The 13,991-nt window shown below is 39.1% G+C and overlaps 1 protein-coding gene across 3 annotated transcripts; it reads right to left on the bottom strand.

Moving 5' to 3' along the window:
* Positions 1 to 153: 153 nt before the first annotated feature.
* mpzl2b (myelin protein zero-like 2b) lies at positions 154 to 13,949 on the bottom strand. Of its 3 annotated transcripts, none has more exons than XM_004573346.2 (5): positions 13,814 to 13,949; positions 4,156 to 4,325; positions 3,745 to 3,958; positions 2,955 to 3,117; positions 154 to 1,977 (listed from the first exon to the last, which is right to left on the bottom strand). In XM_004573346.2, the coding sequence occupies exons 1-5, from the start codon at positions 13,815 to 13,817 to the stop codon at positions 1,839 to 1,841; spliced, it is 690 nt and encodes a 229-aa protein (XP_004573403.1). In that variant the 5' UTR covers positions 13,818 to 13,949; the 3' UTR covers positions 154 to 1,838. The 3 variants fall into 3 exon arrangements, with proteins under 3 accessions (XP_004573403.1, XP_004573402.1, XP_076745163.1); XM_004573345.4 differs by lacking the exon at positions 13,814 to 13,949 and adding an exon at positions 8,191 to 8,389; XM_076889048.1 differs by lacking the exon at positions 13,814 to 13,949 and adding an exon at positions 8,191 to 8,395 and having other exon boundaries at positions 1,836 to 3,117.
* Positions 13,950 to 13,991: the final 42 nt, after the last annotated feature.

The raw sequence follows: 13,991 nt of genomic DNA, 5'->3' as shown, positions 1-13,991 counted from the left end.
AGGGCAGAGTGACTTACAATAACTCACTGTCACACACACCGAGGAGTGGCTGACAGTTGGTATGTTGCATTCTCTTCCATGCTACTGAGCTGTTAATATCGAGCCTCTCTGTACACACCCTGATCACTTCTATTCAAAAAGAATTCACAAGCCTTTATGATTAAAACAAAAAACTTTATCCCAAAGTCACTGAACAGAAATTTTTATTTTTCACTTTTTATACAAAAAGCAGAACACAAACTTGCTAGTTGTCCGTGAAGTAAACAGTAGTCATTGCTCATAAACCTGTTGGTGAACTTTTAGAAAGAAAGAAAGAGACACATTTTTGTGGCAGCAGCACAGATAAGCACTATCTACACTGGCAACAGGGTAGTGTTAGCAATGAAACATCTTACTAGGGCCTACGCTTTACACATCTACAGTTCAATTATTTAACAGTAAACATTCATGGACACCCCAGAAGGGCAATACATGTCCAGTTTTTGAGTAGAAATCCCCAATGAGATTACACAACAACAAAGCAACATAGCAATCATAAACAGTACAGTGAACAAGTCTGGCATTTATTTGTCCCAGTTATTAAAAAATGAAATGACAACTCAACACATTTCAGACATCGGTGCCTATATACTGGAGTATGTATGTGGAGTACTGAAATAGTCGTGTAAGTTCTTTATTTGTGCAGAAAAAGCTGGAATCAGTCAGCTTTGGTTGGTGCGTCACATTGGGAAGTGGAAATAATTTGTAATAGTTAAAAAGGAGTGAGCTTAGCCAACCGTTGTAACCTGCACATGACTTCTGTTTAATGCTAGGAGCTTAACACACTTGATTTTCTCAGCTGAAATGTCATTGGTCGAGATTTGCTGTCTGCAAATGCAAGCTTTTTGGCAAGGAAGAAAAAAAAGGTAGCTTTGCAAAGATAACATGTGTGTTCAGCCAAATATATTTTAATCCTGTCAACTACACTATAGCAGCAAGTAAAATGTCAATAAAGCAGCAAGTAAAATGTCAATAAAGCAGAATGCAGTAATAACCTGATATTTAACTGAAAAAGTACTAAGAAGAGATATAAAATGTTGACAGATATTTTATTGTATATGCTCATCTTAAACTGGAGAGCAGCAAACTAGAAGTCTCAGAAGAGAATCCAAGAGAAGCTCAGTTTATCCATAGACAGTATAAAAAAAATGGAAGTAGCTTTGAGGCAAGAAAAAAAGAAAGAAAGAAGAAGAAGCTGTATGAAAGAGTCTTAAAACAAACCAGCATTACATCATCTAAGGATCTGGTTTCATATCAGCCTCATCATATCAGTTTTTTAAAACCAAGATGGCAACGTCATCTGAAAGCTTCAAAACTTCAAAGACTTCAGAGACCAGGGAGCAGTGTCACAGAAGCTACATCCATTTCTATACTGTCAACAAGTCTTCCTTAAAAAAACATGATGAAATTAAGAAAAACTGTGAAATAAATCCAGAATTTTATGAAACATGCTGCTGACATAAAATTTTAAAACAAAACAAAAACATTGTAATATGTCAACATTTTTTCTTTGGGATTTTTTTTCCAAATAAATAAAAGTTTTAACTTATTTGCAAGTCACTGCTTTTCTCTTTTTACTCACATTTTAATATAAGGTTAATATCTAAAAGTAGCCTCTATGGTGGAAGTGTTCCAGAGGTGCACGGGGAGAGTTTCTTTACAGGGAAAAATTAGATTTCAATCAGAGGTTTTTGCTTTTCATGGGCGGTCGCAAAACTTTCTGAATGCATCACATCCACATGATCAGCCCAATAAATTTGTGTGAATGAACAAATTGAATTCAAGAAAAATACATCTATCTAATCATCATCGTCATCGTCGTCATCGTCATCATCATCATCATCATCATCTCCACTGCTGGGCTCAGACTCTTCATCGTCTGAACTGACCTCTTTTTTCTTCTGCAAGGCTGTCAGATGCTCTGCCTCCTCGGGTTTGCTGAAGCACCCCCACCAAACAGTCACACACAAACACAGATGCAATGAGAAGGACTATTTGTGGGATACTGGCTTCAATCAAAAGGGAAGCAAATATACAAAACAACACTGGTTTACCTCAGCAAAAAAAAAATATTATATATAGAGAAGGAGACACCCAGACTCCTCGACTTGAAACCAACCCAGCCCAGAGCCCAGAAAATCAATGAACTGATTCTTACCTTCGACAGTTCAAGACTTCTGCACTAAAACCCATTCACTGTTCCCTGGATCTTGGATTTATAAAATGACAAGTGCTGTGAAGCAACAGTTGTTCTTGCAGCTGCTGCTCACCGAGAAAGCAGAAGATTTTGCCCAGACAGCTTTCACCTGCCAAAGCTGTAATGTAACCCATTAGTAGAAGGCAGCAGAGCGCATTTAACTCAGTTCACCGCAGCAGTATCAGCTTTTCTTTATGTTGAAGACCACGTACAATTACCTCAAAAAGGTGCTCTAGTTAAAATTGACATCTATAAAATTTACAATAAAATAACCTGTGATTGAAAGATGCTAACTAAATGGTAAAATGCTAAAGATTATACAGAAAAACAGCCTCACTCATTCAGTTAGAACTGCTGCTGTGAACAAGTATTAATAACCACCATTATAAAAACCAACCATGATTATAATCCATAACCTACATTTAAAAAATTCTGTTACAAAGTATTCAGTAGTCACAATCAGGACCAACTTTGTAGAAAAGTCTCAATAGTATATACACACATACAAAAGTGTACAGACTGGAAAGGGTGTTTGAGCTCTAATACTGAAATAACTGAATAAAAAAAAAATACATTAATATTCAAGACATTCACAATAGAGGAAAAAACATAGACGAAGATGCCCTTATCCTTATTAGTCATCTCCTCCAGGAAAATCAACCCAACAGCCAACCAGAGTCCACACCAGTCCCAAAAGACAGAGTTCTCTGGCCCTCACCACACAGTTGGGTCTTTGAAATCGTGCTCGTGCAGCTCAAAGTCATCTTCCCTTCGCTTTTTCTTGTAGAACTTCACTGCCATAATGATAGTGAGAATGAGCAGGATTACACCACAAGCACCTCCAACTATGATCGCCAGGAAACCTATCTCAGAGAGGGACACTAGGAGCAAGAAAGAAGACAAAGTAAAGATGAATGAGCGACCCAGTGGTTAATCACACTGTCCTGCTTCATTCAATCATATGACACATACTAAAACGTTCTCTATTTTTTTTAAATGTCTCTTTTCCCTCACTGTACTGCTTCTGATAACGATGCGATGAATGAGTCAAACTTTTCATCTCAAAAGTAACAGAGTCGTCATATATGCAACGCATCAGTCTTTAAAAGACTTATTCTAATACATACACATACAAATGTCTCTGGTGCCTTACAAACTACTGACCATCATTTGAAGTTACTGCAATGAAATTTTGGCTAAATAGTCCAGCCTGCTGTATTTTTCTCTGTCTTTGAATTCAGCCCTCTGTGGATTAATCATTTTAATTTCCCTCAAACAATGTGGCATCTTTTCGCTCCTAGCACATCATCCAGTCCAGATCAGAGAAGATATTGAGCATGATCTTTTTTGATCATTGTGAGCTGATGTTTTCAAAGTCTTCCTTTATTTGTTTTTAGCAGTTTAGCAGATTGTTTAGCAGATAACAAACTGTGTAGCAAACCAAATCATGAATCATATCATTCAATCCACGAGGTGTCATTTTTGATATTGAGGTCCAATAGTCTAACCTTTGTTGATCACTCTGAGGTTGATCTCTCCAATATTGCCTTGAAAGTCTGGAGGGTTTCTCACTTGGCAGCTGTAGGTGCCATTAAAAGTTGGATTCACGTCCTGGAGAGTGATGGAAGCATCTTTTCTCATGATATCTCCCGACCACACTACATGCCCTTTGAACTGCGGAGACGATGGAGGGTGAGGCGTTTCATTCTCGTAGTAAAACAGCTGCCACATACATTACAGAAAAAGACAAAAAAAAAGGAAGTGCAGAAATAGAAAATATTAACACACACTGGAAACTTTAAACATATAAAACTAGAAGCTAATACAAGACTGAAATTGAGAGGAAGAAATTAGGTATTATTTGAAAGTCTTATGGACTGAATTTTATTACATTTAAAAAAAATCTATTTTATACTCACAGACTCGCCGGGTTTTGAATTCAGGGGTTGGAAGTACCAGGATACTGTGACAGAACCTGGAGTCACTGGATGAGTACTACTGAAGGTGCAGCTTAGTTTCACATCCGTCCCGTTGACTGCTTCCATTTCCTTCTCCGTTCTAATTTCTATCCCAGTAACATGCCGCACACCTGAAATAAACACGACCAAACGAGAACAATCAAGATTGAAGTTAGTTCAAACTGCCCATTTCATTAAACACAGTAATGTCCTTGACACACCATGTCATGTGCCTCAGAACTTTACTGCCTTTCAATATAAAATGTGAGTTTGTTACTTTCTTATGGCAACGACATGACAATCTATTCCACAGCCTGACTGTGGTTTTACATGTCTGCCAGTACAACAACGAACACAGCAAATTGTAATTTAACAACATCTGTACTTGCACACCTACTATGAGGTTAGTGTTAATCTACCTCAAGATCTGCTAATTGGAGCCCTTTTAGGGAACTTTTAGAACAATCTGATGATAATGAATTACAATAGTCCAGCCTGGAAGCAATAAACAGATTAGGATGTTTCAAATTTTAGTGATATGTTGCAGATGAAAGATGGCAGTTTCAGAGACTTCCAGCACCAGTAAGACACAGGATTTCTTTCCATGCTAAATTAATGGGATGTGAAGCTCTTTAGTATAATGGTTAACAGATCCCTGGTAAATAAGGAAGCAGCTCAACACAGACAGAAGAATAAAAGTTAAGAAACCACATTAACCTTAATAAAAGAAGAGTAGTTACGTTTTTAGAAATAACTATTTTTTGTGCTATACAAATAAACTTGCCTTTAAATCTGAATTACTGATAAACTTATCAACGCTTTCCAAGGCTCTGTGGGAGCACACAGCTGATACTCTTCAAATAATAATAATAATAGATTGGATTTATATAGCGCTTTTCAAGGCACCCAAAGCGCTTTACAATGCCACTATTCATTCACTCTCGCATTCACACACTGGTGGAGGCAAGCTACAGTTGTAGCCACAGCTGCCCTGGGGCAGACTGACAGAAGCGAGGCTGCCATATCGCTCCATCGGCCCCTCTGGCCAACACCAGTAGGCGGTAGGGTAAAGTGTCTTGCCCAAGGACACAACGACCAGGACAGAGAGCCCGGGGATCGAACTGGCAACCTTCCGGTTACAGATACGCTTCTCAACCCCCTGAGCCATGGTCAAACAAACAAGGCCAGTTTCAGTTCTCCTCTCAATTATCTCCTCCATGGCCGAGAGTGTGGGAACACCCCGTCAATGTATCTGCTGTGTTTACAGACCAAGGTTAATATTGTTAGTTACAGCTAAACTGAAAACTTAAACCAGAAGTGAAAAAATATTTAATTCACTAAAATCAAATTTAACTTTTGGGGGGGAAAAAACTACAACTGAAACTATTTTGTAAACTTGGAGAACTAACTTCACTCTGCGCAACTAACTGAAACTAAGATGACTTAAAGAGAAAAAAGTCAAAACTAAACAAAATGAAAACTAATTGGAAAAAACCAAAAGTACTGTGATCACACATCAAACAACCCTGCAGTCAGAGGTTATGTGCAAGTTTCCTGTTTAGAAGTAAGAATCACACTGCAAACATGGATTTTTTGTTAATTAAAGATGTTTCCTAAAATGTTGAATAGATTCCTGCTCAGATATCAGATATAGAAATGACTTTGTATGACCAAATGCTGTCCAGCTCACGTATCACATGTTAGTTAAAGAAGAATGCAAAATCCATGTTGCATATGGCTTAGATTTACATTCGAAAACAACACACAAGTTAAGCTGCAAATAGCAGCTGGTTCAAGTGGATTTTGGCGTCAGTTGCTCAGAATGACATGCAAAAAGGAAGATGAGTGACTGGCATTCTTAAAAACAGTCAGAAGACACCTCAAGACAACATGCAGAGAAACACAGTGAAAGAAAAGGAAGCCACAATAAAGGAAAAATAAAGGTTTGGGATCCATCATGAGCAGCACAAACATGCTGTACTTAATGTGAATGTATATGTTCGAACTTCTTCCAAAATAAATTAAAAGTCGTTTTTATAGTTTTTTGCATAAAGTTGTATTGCAGACAGCTGCAGCTATGCATACATATTTATTTTTTAAATATATTATGTCATTTTATATAGAAAGTTGGGGCTCTGACTTCCTCTTTTATATATAAGCTGTTCTTATACAAGAAGCTTTTTCACAGTGTTTGGCTTTTGATTGTAAACATTACAGCTGTTGCTGAAGCCTTTAAATTCTCAAATGTCTACAGTCAAACCGACACATTGCATGTATGGCATGTTGATTTTTTTTTAATATCCACAAAAAAGTGGATATTAAAAAAATAAATATTAATGAAATTACTTGCATGGATTAAGGCATGAATTGTGGATAGTAACGGTATGTGTGGCATATATAGTCACTGGGCACTTCATTAGGTACAGCTTACTAATACTAAGGTGTTCCTTGCTGGACCCCTTTTTGCCTTCACAGCTGTGTTTATTCTTTGTGGCATAGATTCTACAAGGAGCTGGAAGCATTTCTCAGTGATTTTGGTCCATACTGACACGACAGCATTGCACAGTTGCAGCAGATTTGTCAGCTGCATATGCGTGATGATCTCCTCTTCCAGCACATCCCAAAGATGGATTCAGATTTAGTGACTGTGGAGACTATTAGGTACAGTGAACTCATTGTAGTTCGACCCTCCTGGCACTACAAGCTGTTCATTTTCGTGCCCCACCGTCCCTCCCTTCCTTCCTTTTTCAATTCATTCACTTCTCATTGGTACATGGGGATTTGCCTGGCCTGAGAGCTGCTGCCAGTCAACTCTCAGGCTTTCCCCAAACCACAGCCTCAATTTATGCTCAAGCCATCTGTCATTATCTACTAGAAATGCTGTGAAACCTAAAGTGAGGATGTGGTCCTAGCTAGTGAATTGTTATTTTCAGGAAAACAGTTTGAGATCAGTTTAAGAAGCAGCCATCATGAGATGAGTGATGCGGTCATATAAAGGGATGAACATGGTCAACAACAATACTGTGGTGTTTAAACGACGCTCCGTTAGTACTAAGGGGCCCAAAGTGCGCAAAGAAATTCTTTCCCTCACACCATTAAACCACCACAAGGCTGAATCACTGCAGAACAGATCCATGCTTTCATGTTGTTTACGTCGGATACCATCTGAATGGTCACAGAAGAAATCCAGGCTCATCATACCAGACAATCTTTTTCCACTTCTGTAATTTGTTATGCCATTTTTGTGAGTCTGTGCAACTTGTAGCCTCAGTTTACTGATCTTGGCTGACAGGAGTGTCACACAGTGTGCATTCTGCTGCTGCTGCCCACCTGCTTTGAGGTTTGATGTGTTGTGCATTCAGATGCTCTTCTGCACAGCTTGGTTGTAACAAGTGGTTATTTTAAGTTACTGTTGCCTTCATATAAACTCAAGGTAGTGGCCCATTATTCTCCTCTGACGGATACTGGATGTGCTTTCTTTTTCAGACCATTGCAGTTTCTGAGATACTCCGACCAGCCTGTCTGGTCTAAGTATTTCAAAAATGCCACTTTCACGGTTACTTGGATCCCCTTCCTTCCCGTTTTTTAGTTTGAACTTCGGCAGGTCACCTTGCTTAATTGCTTTGATCTGCTGCCATGTGATTGACAAGATATTTGCGTTAGCAAGCTGCTGAACATGTGTACCTAATAAAGTGATTGTCAGTTAAAAGTATGATCTAATACAAAGAAATAATCCATGGCTTCAAATCCAAACACGGTCTTATCAACGCCTGCTACGGCATACTAGCAGAAACTGGTCGCAGTACACGTAAGTGTACTTTATACTCTGTACTACACCGTGAACGCCCAAAGAATAACACGGGCTTTACAGCTCAGAGACCAAATAAGATTCCGAACTTGATGTTTCGTTTGTGTTTCGTTTTATTAAACACGGTTGCCATGTTTGTGAAACACGTTAATAATGCGATGTACCTCCCGGAAGTTCCTAAAACTCACCTGTCAGGAAGAATCCTCCCAGGAGGAGCAGAGGTAATATCCGATACATACTCCGCCTGATTAATTCTTCTGTATAAATCCCTTCATGAAAGTTTATTAGAGTCCGGATCGCGACTATCGCTGCCAAAAGGACAAAGCCGTCTTTTTGGACAGTGAAAACCTCAGTGCACCTGTAGGCGGAGTTTTGCCTATTGCATAACACATGCCCATGTAATCTCACAACCGCTGAGTCGAAACGTGACACATTTCAACCCTACCTTCTTCTTACTCCTACTTTCTAAGGCTACGTTCACACTGCAGGCGAAAGCGCATCAAATCCGATTTTTTGGACCCTATGCGACCCATATCCGATCATGGTATGACAGTGTGAACGGCACAAAATCGATATTTTCAAATCCGATCTGGGTCACTTTGGCTACGTTCACACTGCAGGCGAAAGCGCATCAAATCCGATTTTTTGGACCCTATGCGACCCATATCCGATCATGCTATGACAGTGTGAACGGCGCAAATCCGATATTTTCAAATCCGATCTGGGTCACTTTCGTATGTGGTACTGAATCCGATACATATCCGATGTTTTAGAAAGCGACTGCTGTTTGAACGGTCAAGTCGCATTAAATCCGCCTTTTACGTCACCGACACAAGACTGAAGCCAATTATCAGCGCCAGAGAAGCGCCCGAGAAGACATCGCGAACGCTTCCTGGCCATCCAGTGTAGATGTCAGTGAAACTGTTGGGAAGACAACGTAAAGATTTTATTTGTACTGCATAATCTGCAGATTCTGACAGAAATCTACAGCTATCCTTTGAAGCACCGCTCCTCTCTTAAACGGCAATAAGGATCATTATTAGGTTATTTACATTATTATGTAAATAACAAAATAACTTAAAGCAAAAATTGGGAAACGTGAAGACCGAAGTCTTTATATTAAGGGCCATCAGTCAAACAATACTGTTGCTCTGGGTCTAAACAGAGCGCGTTGTGTGTGACATCTTTTGCGCATGCGGGCCGCTTTGAGCGTTCACACTAGAGAGCGTTTGCTGTCGCATTTTATTTGTAGTGTGAACGAGCAGACAAAAAAATCGGATTTGATCAAAAAATCGGAATTGAGCATTAAGACCTGCAGTGTGAACGTAGCCTTTCGTATGTGGTACTGATTCCGATACATATCCGATGTTTTAGAAAGCGACTGCTGTTTGAACGGTCATGTCGCATTAAATCCGTCTTTTACGTCACTGACACAAGACAGACGCCAATTATCAGTTCTGGAGAAGACATCGCGAACGCTTCCTGGCCAATAAGTGTAGATGTTAGTGAAACTGTTGGGAAGACAACGTTGGGGAAACGTGAACATTTTACTTTCACGTATATTTTATGTACTGTATAATCTGATTAGTTTAATTCTAAAGTCCGAAGTCTTTATATTAAGGCCCATCAGTCAAACAATATGGTTTGCTCTGGGTGTACAGAGCGCGTTGTGTGTGACGTCTTCTTTTGCGCATGCGGGCCGCTTTGAGCGTTCACACTAGAGAGCGTTTGCTGTCGCATTTTATTTGTAGTGTGAACAAGCAGACACAAAAATCGGATTTGATCAAAAAATCGGAATTGAGCATTAACACCTACAGTGTGAACGTAGCCAAAGAGCACATTCAGTTATTTACACAGCTAAATGCGTCAGACACCTAAAACTTACCAACTCGCTATAGAAAACAGTAAATAAGACAACAAAAAACGCCCTGAAGGCAAACTGCTTCCTCCAGTCAGTCAAAAACTATCTGAAAATTAATCCGAGCACCCAGAGTTGCAAAGGAAGAGTTACCAGCATTACAGCACTTTGCGTGGAGGGGCTCTTGTCCTACAATATCCCAGCTATTATAGGACAAGAGGCAGGGTCCAATCTGAACTAACTGAAATCCAAAGAAAATGGTTACAAGTTTGGAAGTGGTGCAATCAGAAGTTACCTCTCTGTGCAATTATGGTTAGATAGACACATTTACATTTTTACACCATAATACCAAGATTTGCTGTCAAAATGAATACTGAGAGATATTATATTACACAGGCTATCATCATACTTTCCCAACTTCTCTAGACAACATAAACAGTAGCTACATCCAGCTTTTACATACAGTCTATGTCATACGCTTGTCTTAAAAATGTAGTTATGCTGATGCAGGCTTAGATGAGTATATACCTTTATAATTTAATACAATGTACAGCAGAATCAGAAGCTCTCCAATTAGGTCTGACCAGGCAACTAATGTCATTACAACTGAGTCTGTCTTCCTCCGTAGTGGACCTGTGGTCTACACACCAAATCTAAGTAAGATATTCACTATAGCTTTACAAATTGTGGTCTGGGATACCAGTAAATCTATAAAGAGGATGCCAGTGTTTGTAAAAATCTCATTTTGAGGCTTTATCTATTTACTGATAAATTTGATATCCTTCAGGATTTGTCTTCACAAACAAACAAATACTTACAAAGCTAATCCGATGATAGGCACTGTTAATTTGAGTTTAATTGATGTTTAGTTATTCTCGATTTAAAAAATGACAAAACAATAAATTTAAAAGTTCTGACATTGAGGGAAATTCATAATGGTTTATTTACTTTCAGAGGTCTTCCAGGTATGTTTTAGGAGGTAAACGTATTGTATAAAAAAATAGCATCTGACAATATGAGTGATAAATGAAATGGAAAACATGAATCCTGGAGATCTGGTATGGCTCAGTTGTACTGTGCGGGGTATTTTAGCTGGTATGGGTGGCTTGGTTTGATCTACTGAAAACTTAAGCAGAGATGTGTAGGGGCTCCATCTGGTGGTTCATTTTGGTATGAGTTATTTTTCCCTAAGAGTAGCGACACTTCTTTCAAACCTTTCATTGAGCTTTCAGGGCACGTCTACACACGCAGAAAAGCGGTGGACTGTTTCAGTTGGTTAACAAACACCACTGGGGACTTGGCTGGGCAATGTAAGGATTAAGAGGGAAAAGGCATTATAGAAACATAATACAAACAGGAGAAAATAAAGGAAGAACTAAAAGAATTTAAAGAGGTTTTAGTGATGGTGAATCATGCCATATGTGAAATCAAAGTAAAGACAATTTGTGTTTAAATAAATGTCCCAGGATATTTTTTTAGCATGTCTTATCTGCCAGTTTGTAAAATGTAAAAGTGAGCCAAACAAAAGCAACCTCGAAGTTTCCCAGGAACAAAGAAAGGCTATTATAAAGCTGATTTCTGTTACTGAAAAAGCCACAGGTTCTTCAAGAGTCATGAAGAATGCTTACACTGAAAAAAAGAAAATCTGCATTAACAATGGCTGAGGCTCAGTTTGTTTAGTCGGAAACTGGAAGTGTTGGAGTCAGTGAGGGACAGGAAGTCACTGAACAAACTGATCATCATTCACAGCCATTGCTCCCGCTCCATTAGCCACACACTAAAGAGACTGCAGAGCCCATTCTTCCTCAGACTCATTCAGCCTCGCTGAACACTTCAGGAAATCACTCCTAAACAACTGTACAGCTCTCCTTTTTAGTGACAGGTGAACACACCTGTCAGAACATAGGATTACAGAGATATTTCTGTATCAAACCTTCTTGCAGCTGTTTCTTAGATTCATTAATGACATTTATTAAAATGTTTTGTAGGGGAGACCGGGGATAGTTGTAACATTTTTGACATTTCTGTCTGTAAATTGGAGCTCTGTTAAGGTAGTGGATTCAAAATGTAATGCAAAGTATTTACATGTCTCTGCTATTAAATAGTGCAGCTATTTTCTCTGCAGCACAATTACCCATTGCATGGTATGGTCTCAAACACAAAGAGTGAAATGTTACAATTAACCCCATAGTCTGGGTTAGTTGTAACATATCCTGGGGTGAAATGTAACACAATGAAATAAGGGTACTAACAAAACATTAACATGTAATCTTTGTTTATTCAACACATGAATGCACTTAGAGCCATTTATGTAGCTCTGTGTGTGTGTGACAGAATGCCGAAATCTAGCTTTTGAACATATTCCAACCCCCCAAAAAAGACAAATTATGGAATTTTCTGCAACTGAATATTTCATTAATTTTGGTTGGTCTTCCTAGAGTTTGGCCTCATTGGCTCAGTGGGCATTATAACCTACAACTCTTGCACCAATTTTGAACATAACAATGAAGCTGAAAAAATGTAGTTGTTCACCAGCATCGCAATTCCATTACTTTTTATCATGGCTTACCTTGGTGTGGTTTTCAAAGTGCTTCAGAAAGATGAGGAAATCTGTTTCTTGCACCCATTTCCACTACCAGTACTTCCTACTGGTCCATCTCTGACACAGAGGTCTGCATAATGTATGTGTGGGAACACAAACAGTGGAGGAATTGTGTTGCCAATGGCATTAACCGCATATACAAATGCGACCAGTGAACCTCTCTCTGCTGATGTCGTTGCCCCAACTTGTTTAATATAAGTTAAAGTAATAGTGTGGTAAGTTTTAACATCTGCGTTATTGTTACAACTGACCCAGACTGTTGCTGTTACAACTGACCCAGACTCCTATAGCCATGAACTAGCTAACATTACAGCCAACGGCTAAAACATTAGCACTAAAGACCTACACAGAATATATCCCCATAGACATACAAATAATATAATTTAAGTTTGATGAGTTTCGCTGCAAAGCAGATAATGCTATTAGAAGTTGAAATAAATGGGAAAAACGTACTTTTTGGCATACAAATTACTTTTTTTCGCGTTAAATTGTCTGTGTTTGACAAAATGTGCTGATTTTCCACATGTGATAGCAGAACTGAGTTGGGCATGCACAGGATGAGTCACATCATTTGAAACTTAGCCCTGATTGGAGAAATTGAAAGTGTTACAACTGACCCATGTTGCAACTATCCCCGGTCTCCCCTACTCATTTGTGGTAGAATTCTCTTTTGCACAGTCTTAATCTTGTCTTTTTTTTTTTATTCTTCCTTTTGTTTTTCTGGAAAATGTGAAAGGTAGATAAAGATTAACTGTTTTTTATTATAGTTCTTGTTTTTTCATTAGCTAATATAGAAATTTCTGGGGTTTTTTGTTTGTTTGTTTATTTACTACAGAAGGATTTCTCTATCATCTAGAAAAACTGCAACATACTATTGAAATTGCACTTCTTTTTGATATATTAAGATACTTTAGGTACTCAGAGTGTTGGTAAAGTTACTTACTCTGACAGAAAGGGGGGATTTCACTGTTTGTTCCACTTAAGATCAAAGCGGGGTGTATGTGGTGGTGGCCACTGGTGGGCTAGTGGTGGTTTGACATTACTGATGTAAAGCATATTTCCGCCAAATGTAGACCTACGGCCAGAGAGCAGGAATGTTTTATTTCCTGTGTTTTCCACAGTACTAGAATGCAGCATTTGCTCTAACGACCGTGATGCAATGCGGTCAGCTGACGCCGGGCTGGCATCAACGAGAGATCACCGTCGCACTCCGAAAACTAAACTGCACGACATACTCAGACATAGGAGCATGTCTTCATGTCTGGTCTTACACTAACTATCATCATCAAAAAATTTGATATAATTTCATTGTCAGAAAAATGCGAAGTTGTTCAAACACGCGACCACCTACCCATGATTCCTCGCGGGATCAGCTGTTGCGGTGGTGTGTTTTTGCCCTGCGGTTTCTCCTGAGGAAAAACCTCCCCTCGGTGCTGTGTTTTGGTGTCAGCGACCTCCGCAGCTTACAGAAGGTAGCTGTGCCCGGGTTTAGGTCAGGTGCACGATAGCACTGATAAGACTTTGAACTC

This window comes from Maylandia zebra, linkage group LG10 (assembly GCF_041146795.1).
Source record: "Maylandia zebra isolate NMK-2024a linkage group LG10, Mzebra_GT3a, whole genome shotgun sequence".
NCBI lineage: Eukaryota > Metazoa > Chordata > Actinopteri > Cichliformes > Cichlidae > Maylandia > Maylandia zebra.
This window is presented reverse-complemented; position numbering and strand designations above follow the sequence as displayed.

Coding starts and splice junctions, on each gene's coding strand:
- mpzl2b (XM_004573345.4), bottom strand. CDS start 8,239: ATGTATCGGATATTACCTCTGCTCCTCCTGGGAGGATTCTTCCTGACA. Junction 4,326..8,190: donor GGGAGGATTCTTCCTGACAG/GTGAGTTTTAGG, acceptor TGTTTATTTCAG/GTGTGCGGCATGTTACTGGG. Junction 3,118..3,744: donor CCTCAGAGTGATCAACAAAG/GTTAGACTATTG, acceptor TCTTGCTCCTAG/TGTCCCTCTCTGAGATAGGT.